The sequence below is a fragment of the Neomonachus schauinslandi genome, chromosome 3 (assembly GCF_002201575.2).
Source record: "Neomonachus schauinslandi chromosome 3, ASM220157v2, whole genome shotgun sequence".
Lineage (NCBI taxonomy): Eukaryota > Metazoa > Chordata > Mammalia > Carnivora > Phocidae > Neomonachus > Neomonachus schauinslandi.
The window spans coordinates 12,343,500-12,362,078 of NC_058405.1; the positions used below are offsets into that span (position 1 = coordinate 12,343,500).

The window sequence follows — 18,579 nt, forward strand, 5'->3', positions numbered from 1 at the left end:
GTGAAGGGTGGTTTTGTTTTTGCTTCCCCCCTCCCGCCGTGGACCTTTCTGAATGTTCAAAATTTTTTTATATTTAGTGTATATAACTTTCTAATTAGTGAAAAAGAGACAGCAGAGAGAGGGAGGAAAGAAAATTGATTGGAAGATTACAGAAGGCAGCTGGTACACGGGGGTGTGTCCAGGGTAAGAGGTCCTTTACCCCTTGAAATGAGGAGTTACTTATATCTTAGTGTGAGTGATTTTAACTGCATTCTTGCAAGTGGGTTTTGGGATCAGAACCCAAGAAGACTAAATCCTGAAAACAGGAAGCACAACCTTGACCAGAGAGAGTCAGGAAGGAAAATTTAACTCCTGGGGTAAGAACTTGGAGACAGGCCAGTTCAACAGCAAGACCAGGCAGGGCTCCTGGTGATTTTTGTACGCACCGTCTCTTCTGGATGTCTCCAGCAGATAGTGCTGAGAGAAGGAAAGCTCACATCCAGATCTGCGCAAACCTTAATCCAGCCATAATTAGGGAGAACGGTGGCCCCTGGGAAAAGTAATGTTCACAGACAACAAACCGTGTAAGCAGTTCCCCAAACACTGGAAACAGCCTTTTTTTCCAGTTGGTGAACAGCTGCTCATGGTTGAGAATGATAGCATATTCAGTTGATTAAGTCCCATTTTCTGCTCATTAAATTGTTTCTTTCACATGATGAAGTTCAGTGCTGTGCCTCAGTATTCGTGTTATAAAGATCCCTGTGAATTCCCGGTGTCCTACCAGCTGTGCATTCACCTGTGAATCACTGGACCTAAGAAAACAAAACTTACTCCTTGAGTAAAATTTTTCTCCAAAGTAAGAGGAGGTAAATCTTAACACTCATACTCTAGCCATACTTTGCCGTTTAACAGAATTACTTGGCCATAAGCTATCTCCAGTCATTTGGCACAATTGTAAGATCAGTTTGAGATACTGGCCTCCTGACCTTTTTTTATTAAAATCATCTTTGCCTGCTTGTGCAGAATGCAGACGTGTGCCCTCTCCCAAACACACACGTCTTTGCGCGTAGTTGAAGGTGTAGCTCTGTAGTGTCCCACACGTTTAGACACGGTGGCTGCATCCTGGCTTCTAGCTCAGCAACCAGGTTTATACAAGGCATTCAGTTAGTGTGAATTTACTGCTGGTGTGAGAAAATCTGGCCGAACGGTGAGAAGTATGAACTGTTGGCCCTCTTGTTTTGCTTTGTTGAGTAAAACCCATGACCTGTTAAAATCCTGCTAGCCAACACTTACTGAGCCAGACCCAAGTATGCATCACATGCTTTCTGTACTTGACTCACGTAATCGCAGTGGCTGTGCGAGGTCAGTTCTAGGGTTGCCATTTTACAGACGAGAATAGTAAGACTCAGTTTACCTGTGCAGATGGTAAATGCTGCCTGATCAAAGCCTGTATGTTTCCCACCTTACCAAGCTTGTCTGGTTATTCATTGTTTAACAGAGTGCCTGAGAAGCCTGGAAAAAACAAACTTAATTTTATCTTTTTATTTTTTTTAAAGATGTCATTTATTTATCTGAGAGAGTGCGAGAGCAGGAGCAGGGGGAGAAGCAGAGGGAGAAGCAGACTCCTGCTGAGCAAGGAGCCTGCTGTGGAACTCGATCCCAGGACCCTGGGATCATGACCTGAGCCGAAGGCAGACGCTTAACGGGCTGAGCCACCCAGGCCCCCCACAAACGTACTTTTAGAGGACCTTACGTCATATACCTCACTTCGATATTTTTTCCAGCCCGTTAATCAGCTGACACCTGTAAGGGCACTTCTTTGTTGGAATTAAGATATCACAAAGATTCCCTCTGAATTGGTTGCTGGTATACAGTAAAAATAAATAAAGAGAAGCCAAATCAGTACTGAGGAACACTTGTCTTTCAAGCCATGTTATGGTTTGCTAGGAAGTTTTATGATTAGTCCCTCCCTTAATAGGAAAAAGCAAGGGGCACCTGGATGGCTCAGTCGGTTAAGCATCCACCTCTTGATTTTGGCTCAGGTCATGACCTCTGGGTCGAGGGATCGAGCCCCGAGTTGGGCTCCATGCTCAGCATGGAGTCTGCTTGTCCTTTCCGTCCCTCTCTGCCCCTCCTCCCACTCGTGCTTGCTTTTCTCTCTCTCTTAAATAAAATAAATAAACTCTTTAAAAATAAAAAAAAACTCTCCAAAACAGAAATTTAGTTACAGGTTTATTCGTACTACATGAGGATTCTGTGCTTTCCTGGAGATTCGTGGCAGAGTTTAAATTATAAGTTGTCTTAGTACCTGGGACATTTAACCTTTGAGTAGTAGGGGTGTCTGGTGTGTCTCACTAACCAAGCTGTCCTTGTGTGTTCTCAGAACCAGCTCCTGGCTGACCATGGACATAATCCTCTCATGAAAAAAGTTTTTGACGTCTACCTGTGTTTTCTTCAAAAACATCAGTCTGAAACAGCTTTAAAAAATGTCTTCACTGCCTTAAGGTCATTCATTTATAAGGTAAGCTGCTTCCTCGGGGGAAGCCCTCGTTGAAGATCATCCTGTCTGCTTTGCACCTGGAGTTGAAGGGCGCACTCATCTCCACCTGCCCTTGCTCTCTGGCGTTCACCTAGTTCCCCTCGACGTTCTACGAAGGGAGGGCTGACATGTGTGCAGCTCTGTGCTACGAGATCCTCAAGGGCTGCAACTCGAAGCTGAGCTCCATCAGGACTGAGGCCTCCCAGCTGCTGTACTTCCTCATGAGGAACAACTTCGACTACACTGGAAAGAAGTCCTTCGTCCGCACACATTTGCAGGTGCGTGTAGTTCACTCTGCAGCGCAGTTGTGTTCTGTGGGATTCTGTGTTAGCAGGAAGACTTCGTCACATTTACCTGTTTACCTCAGTGTTCGTAGGGCAAGATCTGGCCTTGAGATGGAAAACTGGAAAGTCACATTTACTGGTTTGGTTTATTTCGTTCTCTACATTGTAAGATTTGGGCCCAAAGTGCATTTCTGTTGGTAAATTGACTTTTAAATATTGACTTAATATTGGACTGACTGAAATTCCATTGAATCACCATCTATTAGAATCTGCATGAGGGTGCCTCATAGCAGACATCTTAGGTAAAACACAGAAAGTCCAAAATGGTTCTTTAAAAAAAAAAAATCCTATTTATTTACTTGAGAGAGAGTGAGCACAGAGGGAGAAGCAGACTCCCTGCTGAGCAGAGAGCCCAGTGCAGGGCCCGATCCCAGGACCCCAAGGTTACAACCTGAGCCGAAGGCAGACTCTTAACCGACTGAGCCACCCAGGCGCCCCCAAGTGGTTCTTTTCTGTCTTCCATATACTGACACACCTGCAATCTCTCCAGAGTCAAAATGTCCCAAATGCTCTGCTCTGGGAACCATGCAAGATATGGAAAAGTCTTACGTGGTTTTGTAGGCTCTCTTTTTCTGTAAACTCATGTAAGAGTGCCTTCTCCATCTCTGTGTTTATTCCTCTTTTAAACAAATACTTACTGTTTGCAAACTATGTGCTAAGATTCATGGATACAACCATGAACAAAAAAGAACACTCCTGGCCCTCATGGAGTGTTCACACTCCATGTGGACACACTTCCAGTCTGCTGGAAAACAGACAAACCCCGAAGCTCTTCTCAATACACTGTCCCCAGTGCTGTAATAGGGGAACTCGAGTGCCCGAGGAGGGGAGGGGCATCTGGCTGGGGCAGGGAGGCTTCTAGAAGATGTGAAAGTTGAATAGGGGTTAGCAGGTTTGGAGGGTGAGCATGTTCTAGGCGACGGATGCCCAAGGGGAAGGGCCTGTCCAGGAAACTGGAGAAGGTCCTTACAGTAAAGTAAAGAATATGGGGGAAAACAGCTTGAGAAGACGTCATTGCATATTTGGAGGGATCGCCTGGACTGTTGCTGAGAACGGATCAAGGGAGTCAAGGCCTTCGCTGGAAAGACTTTGGAGAAACCATGGTCACATCCAGGCCAGAGAGGATGGTGTCTTGGACCAGGTGTGGTAAGGTTAGAAGAAGGGGAGAATGAGTTGACAGTACTTACTGACTGATGGTACCTGGGGATGGTGAAGGAAAAGGAGGGAATAAAGATGGAATCCATGTTTTAGCTTGAGTGACTGGGCAAAGGCAGAGCATATCACAGACACCAATAAAGACAGACTCCCCCCCCCCCATTGCATAGTTAATATGTGTATGTTTTAATAAAAAATGCAAAGGACAGTCTACTTATTGAATATTTAGTGGGTATACATTCAAACCAGTTAACCAAGGAGGTAAATGATAAGGTCTCCCTGTTTATTAGAGAAAGTAAGTGACTATCCAAATGATACAGGCTTATCTGATTCTCATGGCTCTATACTTTCCTGATGAGCATTTTGCTATGCAAACAAAATACTTAAGGATAGCAAAATCACCTTCTGAAATGATTCTTGGAAGGGAAAAAGATGACTCAGACATTGTTTCCTGCACTGGAATGATCTGTGCTCAAAACTTTGCCCTGTCCTCATGCACATCCTAACTGAAGGCAGGAGCCAAGTCTGGGGAGTCATTTGAAGGTGAAATTATTTGTTCACATTTGTGTGTCCCTAAGGTCATTATTTCCGTCAGCCAGCTGATAGCAGATGTTGTTGGGATCGGGGGAACCAGATTCCAGCAGTCCCTGTCCATCATCAACAACTGTGCCAACAGTGACAGGCTCATCAAGGTGGGTGACCCTCAAGACTGCCTCATCATCTAGTATGGATGCGGAGAGGCAGAACACAGCTGAAAGCCATGTGTCCTTCTTCCACCCTTGTTTTAGCACACTACCTTTTCCTCGGACGTGAAGGACTTGACCAAAAGGATACGCACAGTTCTGATGGCCACCGCCCAGATGAAGGAGCATGAGAATGACCCGGAGATGCTGGTGGACCTCCAGTACAGTCTGGCCAAGTCCTACGCCAGCACTCCCGAGCTCAGGAAGACATGGCTGGACAGCATGGCCAGGATCCATGTCAAGAATGGGGATCTGTCTGAGGTAGCCCAGCAAGACTCTTGAGCTGGGTTTTTGGGAAAATTATGTCTCATTCACTAAAAGAAGCCAATTTTAAGAAAAATTTCCCAGTAATCGAAAGAAGTGATACTTCAACAGTGTTAGGCTTGGGGTTGCTTCACAACTTCTAAGCATCTCAACAGTTTACAACACTGTAAGGAAATGTTTCTGTCACAGGAGAGCATTGTTTGAAAGCTCTTAGAAAGCATCCACGGTCACATACACACCTGCTAATTCAAGTGCACTCCGTTTCTGCATTAAAACTCCTCTCTAGTTCTAAAATTCAGCTCTTTTATGATGAAATTTAATGTTCCTCTTACTAAAGTAATGATAGGACATTGCTTTTTCCTTTTGGAGGTAGTCCATTGTCATCTGTGGATGTGGTAGGCCTCAGAGTGCTGCCCATGTACAGAGCGTGTTTCCAGAAGTAGACAGGGTGGGGGCAGGGAGTTGGGTGTGTGGTCTGTCCCCAGAGACAGAACAAACCCAACACTCACTCGCTGTGATGAGCCCATTTTTCACCCCTCTGTGCCTCGTGACACCATCTGTAAAAGGGGGAGACATTAAGGAAAGCAGTGGGCTGTATGGCAGGTTCTGTGTTCTTCTGAAAACTGTTTACGATTTGGGCCTAAAGCATTTAGGTATGGTCAGCAGTATTACCAAAGAAGCATGATTTTACTTTTAAACTTCGGTAGTTGCCTAAACTAGTACAGTTATGTTCTACATCTGAAAATTTTATGTAACTGTTTTTACGTATTGATTATTTAAGAAGTCCATTCTGTTTGATCGTAAATTTAATCTAAACTACATATTAGCATAATGAAAGTGAATTACATATTACTACTACGAGTAATTTTTCTATCATTCTGACAAAGAACCAGGGCCTCAGTCATCAGAATCAGGTTCATTTCCAACAGCTCTTTTTTATACCACTGTGGCAACTTCATTAAAAAAAAAAATTTTTATTTTTTTCTTTCATTTTAAAGTGTTTAGAATGTTATCTAATTAACATTAAGTTATAATTTTGGTTTAGAATTCTATGTTGGGAAGCAATTGCTACATCTTTTTTTAAGCTGAGAGAAAACTATTAGCTGCTGAAATTTGAGCAGTTCTCTCAGAATCTGAAAAGACACATGCCTTTTCTTCAAATGGTCTTCTTTTTACCTTAAGAGAAATGATGTGGAAATCATCAATATAGTAAGAAAAAAATGCTTTTTTAATCTCTTATACTAAAATTTAGTAATTCTAAACAGAAATGAGCCTTAGCAAACTTACTACCATTTGTCTCAATTTGCAATATATTTCAAAACTTCAGTTTATGTGAATTGTTCCAGTTTTTTCAAAAGGTAAGATGTCAGCTCTTAGGAACCCTGGTTTCCTTGAGATCTAATACAAGTACATGCAGTCACTAGATTTCTGTCTGGGAGCATTCTGACGCGCTCTGTACATGGTGATTCTGAAGCACGTGTCTTTTATTGTAGGCAGCGATGTGTTATGTCCATGTCACAGCCCTGGTGGCAGAATATCTCACACGGAAAGGTGAGGAAGGATTCCTGTGTTTTGTGAAATTAATATAAAACTATACAAAGCAGCAAAGACAAGTGGGAGCCATTCAGAAAGATTTGGAGGTGGGGTGTGGGGGGGTTGGATTTGGGGGGGTGTGTGCGTGTGCACGCGCATGCACTGTGTTCATTGTTTTATTCACTGGTAAGACATTGGCTTGGCTTGGTGGGCACAGCAGAGGTGCCAGTATCAAAAACAAAACTAGATGGCATGTTACTGTGTAACCTTTAACTAATGGCTCTATCTTGCAAGAACTAGTTAATGAGCTTTGCATCTGGGTGTCCTTGACTGACCAATGTTGAGCTGAGAGAAGATTTATTTTCCCTTCAGATAGTTCCCACTGGAACGGTTTTATCAATCAAATGACAGTTTTAACGGGACATTATCAGACAACGTTCTTTTAGAACCACAGCCCAATTGGCTTTATTATGTGGGTAGGCTGCCTCGCTGGCCAGAAGCCTTACCTCCCCAGGGAAGGAGAGGGCAGGAGTGTGTAAGTGCGCTCTTTTGTGCATTATATGTTTGTTCCCAGTTGAGCAGTCCATGAATTCTTTCATGGGTTCTTTTGGTTAAACACCAGTTGCTCATTTCCATTTCGAAATCGAGAGATTTTAGAAACGCTGCTCATGCGTGCCTGTGTCCTGGAGCGTACTTACAAGAAGTCCGTTTGCAAAGTGAGAAATAGTATAAAGTCAGACGCCAGGGCCAGGGAATTTCTGTATTTCTAGTCCAGCTGGCTATTTAGGATGGAATTGAAGGGAATCTAATCTAGGCTTGTCATACATCAGAGCCCAAAAGAAAAAGAAATTGAAGAGGGTTTCCATATTCTCTTGCTACTAGCATGATTTGCTGTTGAGACCTTTTGTCAGGTAATACATTTCCTCGTGTTTAGAAGCAGACATAGCCCTCCGTCCGGAGCTGCCCCTCTTCCCCTCCAGCCACAGCACCTGCCAGAGGAGGCGCCGGGGAGGTGAGCCTGAGGGTGGGCCCGGCCCCCAGGGCCCCAGCTGCCCCATCCACCTGACACTTAGAGGTGTGGGGATTTTCCCTTGCAACTCTGCATGGATAGACTTGGCTCTCCTTCCTTCTTTTTCTCTCCATTTCCATGGCACATGTTCCTATGCAAGGAGAGGAAGCACTTGGGCCACCCTTGTAGTTACTTCACTGGAGCTGAGGCATATATTTTAAATATACTCTCTACCCAGAAACCTGGGGGGTTGGCTTCTATAATTTTGCTTTTTTGTATGTTAATGTATCCTCAAGCTCCTAGATTAATACTAGTCACAGGGGAATCTTTTGTCTCAAGGCTTGGAAACTTTGACCATCGTGCAGCAGAAGAATCTCTGCCTTCACAAATCTACTTTTTTTTAAATTATTATTATTACGTTCAGTTAGCCACTGTATCATACAAAATTAGTTTTTGATGTAGCGTTCAGTGATTCATTAGTTGTGTATAACACCCAGTGCTCATCACAGCACATGCCCTCCTTAATGCCCATCACCCTGTTAACCCCCTCCTCCCACCCTCCTCCCCTCTGAAACCCCCAGATTGTTTCCCGGGGTCCATAATCTCTCATGGTTCATCTCCCTCTCTGATTTCTCCCCCTTTGGATTTCCCTCCCTTCCCCTATGGTCCTCCATGCTGTTACTTATGTTCCACATGAGTGAAACCATATGATAATTGTCTTTTTCTGCTTGACTTACTTCACTTAGCATAATCCCCTCCAATTCCATCCATGTCAATGCAAATGGTGGGTGTTCATCATTTCTGATGGCTGAATAATATTCCACTGTGTATATGTACCACATCTTCTTTATCCATTCATCTGTTAAAGGGCATCTCGGCTCCTTGTGGACATTGCTGCTATGAACATTGGGGTGCACATGCCCTTTCTTTTCCTCACATCTGTATCTTTGGGGTAAATACCTAGTAGTGCAGTTGCTGGGTCATAGGGTAGCTCTATTATTAACATCTTGAGGCACCTCCACACTGTTTTCCAAAGTGGCTGTACCAAGTTGCATTCCCACCAACAGTGTAAGAGGGTTCCCCTTTCTCCACAAATCTACTCTTTCAAGTCGTGGTTTCAAAATACTCTGTGTTCCTCTTTTTCCCAAAATATGGGAGGTCTCAATTCAAGTTTTGGGTTCTGTTTTGCTTTATTGTAAACAGTGACCTCAAAATAGAGTAGCAGGACGTTTCAAGTCCTTCTGTACTTGATCGTTTTTGCCCAGCTGACATTGTCTAACTGACACATGACTTTTCCCCAGTGACTCCAAGATGAGTGAAGGCCCCAAATGGGCCATTATTGCTTAAGGGGTTTATCATTTTTTTTTAAAGATTTTATTTATTTATTTGACAGAAAAAGAGAAAGAACACAAGCAGGGGGAACACCTGAGGGAGAGGGAGAAGCAGGCCGAGCAGGGAGCCCAGTGTGGGGCTCGATCCCAGGACCCTGGGACCATGAGCCAAGCTGAAGGCAGACACTTAACCAACTGAACCACCCAGACGCCCCAGGGGTTTATCCTTATCCCGGTTATTTATCCCAGCTCCAACCTTACATGATTTCCCCTAGAGAATTAGAGTGCTTAGGCCTCTGCAGTATTCATGCTGCCGGTGCTCCTGCTCTTCGGTTGTGGGCGGACAAGAGGCCCATCCTTACCCCTCAGGCAGCAGGTATGGAACCAGCTAACAGCCTCTCAGCTCATGGCTGCGGCTGGTGAGTTACCTCTTGGCAGACTGCTCCATGAAGGAGAAGAGCAAGTTCTCATCTGAGTTCTGGGTTACCCTCAGCCACGGTGGGAGAGGTGACAACTTGAAGGAAACAGTTCTGTTTGAGTCATGTTTCTCTTTGATTGGCTTTGGCTTTATTTTTCTTGGTATCTGAGCATGGGTCACCGTACCAAATCAAATTACTGTTGTTATTTTAAAAAACTACTAATTTGGATCCAGTCCCTGTTTCAGTTTATTTATAGTTTATTTAAAGGTTGCATACATTTTTAATAAAGGTGGTGAAAAATTAAAAGAATGAGGAAAGAACTGAGGGAGAAGAACGCTAGGTATGAGGAAGCAAATGAAGAGAAGCACACAATGGCTCCCTGTGAGAACAGTGGCCTGAGACATAAGAGACTTCAGAGTTCATTGTCTCCTTCAACACAGAAACATGGCGGCAGGAAGAACCCTCAAGGTCCGTCCACTTACGGGTTACTGACTGGCTCTCTCCCCTGCTATGTCCATTCTAGGCATGTTTAGACAAGGATGCACAGCATTCAGGGTGATTACCCCAAACATAGACGAGGAGGCCTCCATGATGGAAGACGTCGGAATGCAGGATGTCCATTTCAACGAGGTGAGCGCCTCGGCTGGCGGGGGTCTTCAGTCCGTGAGTATCTCGGGGGCAGCTGTGCTCTGCCAGCACATCACACAGTGGTTTTCTCTCAGCAGCTGCCGCTGCCCATTTCGCTCGGACTAAACTAACGCTCCAGACGGCTGAAACAGAGCAGTGATAGCTCTGCCATCCCCCTTTCTAGGACTTCCTCCTTTTCTCTGGAAAGACAGTTTGAGGAGCTAGTTAGGAGCGAGGTGAGGCTAAGAGCTCAAACACGTGTGGGAAAAGGTCTAGTATTTTGACCATAAGGTTTCTCATTCTTTCCAGCCATTAATTTCTCCAGCTCATGGGTTTTATTGCTATTTTAATCTTTTATTAGCATCATACTCTAACCAACTGAACTAACCGACCACTCAGACTTTTAAACCCCACCTGACCTCTCCCCTGTGTCTCCAGACACACAGAGCCATGAGAGGCCAGACTGGGCTCAGGGGCTCAGAGCGGCCCAGTTCGCGGCCTCACTTGCGTGCCTCAGCCCAGAGTCTTCTCACCCTCGGTGAGACTCGGAACACCCTACCCCTCCCCACCCCAGTAGAGAGCAGAAGGTTCAGTGTTAGATCGCTGTGGCAGTTCCTGCCCCACTCTTGCCAAAACAGGATTACCTTGCAGCCACTTACTGAGAACCAGAAAGCTTTAAAATAAAGCGAGGAATTGGAACAAACGCCAGCTGTCTGCCTATGTTCCCTGAGTTTCCTCTTCGGTCACTGTCCGTCAAAGGGTTTTCCCTGTGCACCTGCCTCCTCTCAGCTCAGAGCCGAATGGAACAGTCAAGGGAAGCTTGTTGATCCTGCCTGTCTTTTAAATAAAGAAAAATAAAATTGTCTGTTTCTTTGTGTGGAGAGAAAGAACAGAGAAAGAAGTAAATGTCTTCTGCCTCTGTTGTACTTGTTTTTATGAGGTGGAGGTCCTACAGTTACTACTATGACTTTTAATCATGCTCTTGCCAGTAAGTAGGGCCACGAACACACATCCTCCCTGACATTAACCAGTCCGAGAATCAGTTCAAAGTGTGGTTCAGGAAGCCTTGGGGTCCCCGAGACCCTTTCAGGAAGTCTTTGAGGTCCCTCCTTTTCCAACCGAATGTCTGTGTGAAGCTGGACTTGCTTTGTATACATCATCCAAAGGAGCATGTTGAACAGATTGAATGCAGAAGCAGGTATGAGAATGCGGGTTTCTCCTATGATGTCAGACATTAAAGGGAGTTGCAAAAATGTAAAACAGTGCTACTCTTTTCCCTCATTTTTTGGGGGGAGGAAAATGTTATATTTTTCATTATTTTTTCATTAACATGTAATAAATTTATTATTATCTTAATTAGATTAATAAATCTTTTAGCATTTTCCAGTTGCCATTCCTAATATTATACATATGGAGAGATAACACCCATATACATAAAAGTTCTCAGTAATTTTTAAGGAATTCTCAATAATTTTAATTATATATATATGTATATATATAAAGGGGTCTTAAGCCGCCATAATTTAAGAACCACTGTCATAAATTGTCTAGTCTCAAATGACCTTCTAAATCAAAAAGTAAACATGAGAAAGAAGGATAATATATGGAGTGCAGTTCACATTTAAATATTAAAGTAATTTTAACCATGATAAAGTTTTCTAGGAATCCCAGAGGAAAAAAAAACAATTATTACATGGCATTGACAGTTCAGCTGTCTCTCTACCTTGAAACACCTGGGCAGATGGTAATTTTTAATTTTTGCTCTGAAGTGTGAAACCTGTCACTGAGACAATAAGGCTTGCACACTCTTGGCCTTGAACTTCAAGGCGAGTGTGACTGGCTTTTTCTCTGAGAAGAGGCTCAAATGTATTGTCTCCTTGCAGAAACCACCCTTGTCCAACCCAGTACCTACACAGACCTCTGGAGTACAGCATTTTGTTTAGAATTTGATAAGGAAAGCAGTGGTGCCAAGAACAACTAAAGGTTTGAAAGTAAACAGTTCTCAGTAACCTGTCCTGCGGGGATGATAAAATGAAGTAATAGGCTGGAGTAATCACTGCAGGCTAGGGAATCAGCCGAGGAAATCAAGCTCAGGCTTTATTGAGGAAATTTGTGAACGGCACCCAGCCGGAGTGATAACTAAACATGTGAGAGGGGTAACTTTATCAGTGATTTCCAGAATATGGATTTTCCACCCTGTCCTTGAAGCATAAAGTTGGTAAATGTTTAACAAGGTCCATAGTACGCGACGATCTGTAACGATTAGGATATGACACGGTGGGATTATAAAGTCCTAAGCAACCCCTGCATGTCAAGATTGAAACTAGTTGGGAGTTGAAAGAAGAACATGTTCCAAAAGCCAGGAAAGCAGAAATTGCCACCTACATTTTTGCTTTGACTATCAGGATGTTTCAAGAAAAAGAGGAAGTTGAACGTCTCTCACCCAGAAAGAGTTTTGGAGAAAGCTGAAAGGAATAGGTGTGTAACACATAGCTTAATAAAAATCATTGCCCTTTTAATCTGCATTATTAGATGTACTTAAATGCCTTGTGCTCTCCTAACATGATTTTCATGGAGCTGCATAAGAACACACAATTCTCCTAGCAGCAGAATGGGTTTTTATTGATCACGGTTCATCTTCCCTGACTCTGATCTAAAGAGCAGACTGCCTCCCAGATGCTTTTGATTAGATAAAAAGAAGCATCCCATTCCTGTTTACAATTCTGTTATGCAAGTTAGAGCCTGTGCAGATTGAAGAATTCTGAGTCCCCTGTGTGTCAAAACTCCACACAGCCTATGAAGTTTTGAGATTCCTCCCTCAGGATCCCATGTAGAAATAGGCAGCACACTCGGGACATTGAAGAAAGGCTAATAAATGGACTACTTTGAAAAAGTTTGGACAGGGTATGGGGAAACCAACAAGTAATATTGCAGTACCCTCGAGGTTAGCAACATCTGGGGTACCACCTCTCACCCTGTGGGCTAGGGGAGGAGGGAGGGAGAAACTCCACAGGGGGGCCACCTGACAGGTTGTAGGGGAGAGCTCAGTCCCATACCCTGGCAGGGAGGGACATGTGCGTAGCCACCCCATCCTCACTCTCTGCCTGCCCTCCAGGCTCCTGCTGGACCATCCATTGGCTGAACTCAGCCAGGAGCCAGAGGACAGGCAGTGCAGCCGGCAGGCCAGCAGTCCTGGTGCATCAACCTCCCAAAGCCCAGAGCTAGGAAGGACGGGTCAGGAGGGACTTTGGAAGGGGAAATAGAAAATATAGTCCATGCTCACTATTTGCCCACTTGCCAAAATTTCTTTACAACCCCCAAATCAATATCCATGGAGGCACTTTTGTGGTCATGCAGGTCATTGCAGTAGGGACTAGTGAACTTCGCCCATGGGCTGGTCTAACTGGTCTACCCTTGGCTCATACCAGGACTTACTGGCCCGCTTCATTTTGCAAATATTTACTGAGCTTCCTTAGCACTGAACTACTTGCTGGAGATAGAAATGTGAGCACAGTGTGGTCTCTGCCCTAGCACACTATATTGCATGCAGCGCTTTCTTCCCAGTGAGGAGAAACACCAAAACCACGGTCCCTTACAGTTTGAATTGGAAGTTGTCTGAGTTCTTTGTGACCTGGAAATTTCTGTATTTACATATATTGATTCATTCCATAAACTAGCTGTGTTCCATGTGGTAGCTTGGGGTTATATAAGTGATGTGCCTGCCTCAGGAAGCATCACCTGGTTCAGTAGTCCTCAAATTTTAGTATGCTTAGTTAGAAATTACTTAGATTCCTGTTACAGATACAGATTTCCAGTCTTCCCACTCTGCCAGTCCCCAGATTCAGTTGGTTGAGTGTGGTACTTTAAACATCACAAGTGATTATTTTGCTGCAAAGGGTTTTCAGCTCTATCTTGAGAAACAATAATATGGTGGCCATGTGAATTAAGCCATAAAGTATGCCATTGCCCAAGCCTGGTCACACATTTATGTTTTTTTTTTTTTTTTTTTTTAAGATTTTATTTATTTATCTGTCAGAGACAGGGAGAGAGAGCACAAGCGGGGAGGAGAGGGAGAAGCAGGCTTCCCGCGGAGCAGAGAGCCCAATGCAGGGCTCGATCCCAGGACCCTGGGATCATGACCTGACCCTGGGATCATGACTGAGCCACTCAGGCATCCCCGTTTACATTATTTCTAAATGGCAGATAACAGGGACAACTTCTAGCTTCATAAGTAGGTTAGATTAATCAACGCTAGATGGAAAAATCAGCATTTAAATAAAAATTTTCAAATACCCTGAACATATACAGGCTCCTGTAAGTGTTTTTGTGCACACACATACATGCCCATATACGACATTAGTGTGTGCTATTCCCACAGACCGGTGCCCAGTGACCTCAGTCGCATCTCTGGAGCACACTGAAAAATGGAACTGGCTAATTACATTTTAAACAGTTGTCTCAGTTGCTCATGAGCTTGGTGCACTGAGATCTTCTTAAGCTCAGTCTGATAGCATAAAATGTGAGCTTTCCAGATGCATAAGGTTCATCGAGGGTTTTTTTTTCCAACCAGTAATTACTTACTGTTCTTTGCATGTATTGGCAATTTAGAAGATGTATCTTGGCATTTAAATTTTAAGCAAGGTGATAAAACCATCAAGCTTTCTGTATAACCACCGTTCAAGGTTATCACTATCTGACCATTGTCTGGATTAGCTCTGATTTTCAGGTGCGGTGATTGGTGGGAATTCTAAGTAAATTAATACATGGAATTTCTGCTGAGAATATCATTCATATATGCCCCAGTGTTTAGTTACTATGACGTCATAGTTCCTATGACTCTATAATTTTGTGTTGACGTATGGTCTCTCAAACTGAACTGTGATTACTGGTTCTTTCTTTTTTTTCTTTTACTTGTTATTTCTGTTCAAAGAATTCTTACTTGATGCACCAGCTCTAAATGTCTAGGTATATATAGAGTTGACATTAGCCTGAATAATTTACCTTACTAAATTAAACTTTGGTGTTCAGTAATCCATACTCTCTACTTTTATAAGAGGGCTCTTATAGAAGCTATTTTTAGTTGTTGTTGTTTTTTTTTAAGATTTATGTATTAGAGAGAGTGGAGGAGGGGCAGAGGGAGTGACTCTTCAAGCAGACTCCCTGCTGAGCATAGAACCTGATGTGGGGCTCTATCCCACGATCCATGAGATCATGACCTGAGCCGAAACCAAGAGTCAGACACTTAACTGACTGAGCCACCCAGGCGCCCCTTAGTTTGTTTTTGAGTAAAATCTATACAGACATTGCTTTTTGTAGTATATATTATCATTTCTTTATAATAATAACTGATATCAGACTGATAAACTATAGATCTGCCTCCTGAATCAGAAAAAAAGATAAAATAACGTCCAGTAGCATATAAAAGTTGATGATGTGTTATTTCCTAATTCCTGATTGCCATAAAATTGTGATACTTATTTCAGTTATTTACTAAGCTCTGTTGGCTTTATCAAATGTTTTCCAACCATTCTGGAGGAGTTTCCCTGGTCAAAGTCCATCTTTCTGAACGAAATATGACAGATTTTTCCACAATTAACTCAGTTGCCTATAGTATTGATAGGCTCCTTGAATTCAGGTTTCATTGTTATTAAACTTTTCACATGTTTCTGGTTTGACTGAACGAGAGTAAGAATAGTAGACTGCCAATTTGGGGCATTTGGCCCATAAATTCTATTTAATATATATTAAGTGTCTAAATCTAGGGCCATTTAAAATATACCTGAAAGGCTGCTGTAAGGATACCTTACATGAATAGACAGAAGATAATTTCAAAATCAAGTAACATCTTCCTTATTGAATACTTCATCATTGTAGTAGTTGACATATGCCTATATGTATTTTCATATCTCAAAGTTATCTACATTTAACTAATTTATTTTTGACATAGAAAACTTTGAGTATAGCTATTTAGTCTCTGTAAATCCTTTCCACACCACCATCCCACGCCAGCCTCATCTCTTGCCACTCACTGATTCAGATTTTATACTCTGAATAACCCCTCAGACTACTTGTAAATTCCTCACCCACCATGCTGCCCTCTGCCCCTGAATCTTTTGCCCCTGCTCTTCCCTCTCCCTGGAATGTCTCCCCTCTCTTCCTTTCTACTGCCACCTTTCACCTTCGCCTTACTAACTCCTGAGCACTTTTAAGACTCAGTCACCACTTTCTAGAACACTGTGTGTCTCTCCTTTCCCACATTACTAGATGGATGCCGTTCCTGTCTGCATCCCTGATTGCCTGCATGTTTCTTTATCGGCACTTACCAGCATTTTTTATAATCTCTTTATGGATCAGTCTTCATACTGGACTCTGAGAGCAGGAAGTGCTTTTTATTCACTGATCATTGGCCTCTCCAGTACTCACCCAGAGACACACTGACTACTGTTAAATAAATAAATCCCTACTGCTGTCAATTCAGAGCATCTGCCCTTGTGACTTGCAGTTTGGGCACGTATTTGAAATCACTGTTTTCCTCGTCCTTGGTATCTTAACATGTACCTCACGTCTTACAGTTGGTGGTCATGAGTCTCTAGTATATCAGTTCTGGCTGCTCTTAAGGATAACCTCTGTGTGTCTTTGAAGGCCTCCTCCTCAAAACAAATTTCATTTATGTGGCATAGCCTAATAAACCATCTAAAACCTGCCTTCCACATTTATAGAAATAGAACCATTTTTATAAATTACAGAAACTTAATTTTATTTATATAAATTTGCTTTATAACCCAATGTCAAACACAGTGCCTTGCACATAGTAGATGCTTGGTAAAATGTGTGAATGAATGAAGGAAAGAGTTAGGTTAACAATGTGGTAGTGACTATGCCTAGTTATAACTTTTATAAATCTTTGAGAAGAATTTTTAATTTTCTGTGAGATTACATTAAAACGACTCTAGATGCTTATTGTGCTGTAACTGCTACAACGTGGAATTAAGAATCTGTAGGTCTCTTTGGTCCCATCCACAAACGGTATCATCACTGTGTATTCACACCTGTAGTGTGGATTATCCTATACTAGTGGAACCAATTATAATTTTTTATAGAAAGTTTACATTTCTCTTTGAACAAAGCCCACTATTGAGAAAAGGGGCCAAATGAGTAGTCTGTAAGTTAAACAAGGACAGTTTTAAGATGGGTAAAGTTCCATTTGACTTCCATTATCAGAAGAATGCTTTGGGTGTACCTGTCCTCATCCCTGATGGGGAATTGAGCCTTCCAGAATTCTTCCACCTCTACCTGTAGTCCCTCAGCACCACTGAGAAGGAAGATGCTCAAAAACTACCCAGTAGCAACGTCTTTGACCTAAGGTGTGTGAGGAATGCAAGGCTTTGATAAAAGGACTGTTCACTCGCTTCCCAACAGCAAAGGGCAGCTATGAATAATATTGTTATATTACTAAGAAAAATGCAGACTAATTCATTCCTCCAAGAAATTCCTAACCACCAAATATGTGGGTGGCACTATGGGATATTACATAGCCCAGTGGAAGTAAGATACCAGTTTTAAAAATCACTACAAAGTAGAAAGCGAAGATTGAAACAGGAGAGATTTATTTAATTGGCCTGTGAATTTAACCACATAGTATTTATAGTTTTCAGAGCATTTTGATGGGTAAAATTTTATTTGATCCTCATGACCACCAAATTAGGTTAGACCTTTATTATATCACCAGTTTTACTCATATGGAAAGGTAAATACATTGATACTGACATTATACAGGTTTCATTTGTATGCTTTTATCTAGCTTTTTATAATCAGAGGAGTGTGAGAATTTGTCATGCTTAGCTTGGGCAGATTCTCTCATTGGAAAAGATTTGAGACAAAACTAAAAAAGATGTATGTCTTTATAATACAAATGCACAAGAAGAGATGGTATTAGAACCTTTCCTGATTTCTTCTTTCTCTATAGCTGTTACAGTAGTTACTATGTAATGTGTTTGCACTTAAAAGACCTGCAATAAAAGTGTGAGACAACTGGTATACCTCTTTATAAGTATTGGCTCAGAGTTTAGTTACACTGATGACAGTTTTATGATTTATATGTTGTAAACATGACATAAAAGTTAAATGCCTTGCTTTAAAGATGTTTTTTTTTAAGTCAGTATTTTCTGACAAATTGATTGACAACTGCTTTAGAAATGTTTATCTTTGAGGGGCCTAGGTGGCTCGGTCGGTTAAGCGTCTGACTCTTGATCTCACCTCAGGTCTTGATCTCAGGGTCATGAATTCAAGCCCCGCATTGGGCTCCACACTGGGTGTGTAGCCTACTTAAAAAATATATATATATTTATTTTCTTTGGATCTATAAACTGTAAGCATTAGGCCTGTAATGAAACATTAGGTTAGGAATGAAAAACAAAGGTCCTGTCCTTCATTTACAGTATAATAGAGGATACAAACATGTTTAAAGGCAACTAGCCTTAAAAGATATATTAGTGGATTTAATCTAACAAAATATAAACAAGAAAAGTAAACCATGACCAAGTGAAGTTTACCCTGGGAATGCACTGTTGGTTCAACATTAGAAAACCAATTAATATAATTCACTATATTATTAAAACTGATTGACAGATTCAGAG

General features: G+C 42.3%; 1 protein-coding gene across 4 annotated transcripts in view; it reads left to right on the forward strand.

Annotated features, from left to right (window-relative positions):
• Positions 1–18,579, forward strand: part of DOCK9 (dedicator of cytokinesis 9) — a 214,996-nt gene that overhangs the window by 175,109 nt on the left and 21,308 nt on the right. For 2 of the 4 annotated variants that reach the window (XM_044913528.1, XM_044913526.1), the window contains 7 exons: positions 2,363–2,500; positions 2,614–2,796; positions 4,596–4,709; positions 4,806–5,021; positions 6,518–6,575; positions 7,492–7,569; positions 9,840–9,946. In XM_044913528.1, the coding sequence (XP_044769463.1) occupies positions 2,363–2,500; positions 2,614–2,796; positions 4,596–4,709; positions 4,806–5,021; positions 6,518–6,575; positions 7,492–7,569; positions 9,840–9,946 (894 nt within the window). The remainder of the gene's footprint in view (positions 1–2,362; positions 2,501–2,613; positions 2,797–4,595; positions 4,710–4,805; positions 5,022–6,517; positions 6,576–7,491; positions 7,570–9,839; positions 9,947–18,579) is intronic. The other 2 variants (XM_044913529.1, XM_044913527.1) reach the window with 1 other exon arrangement.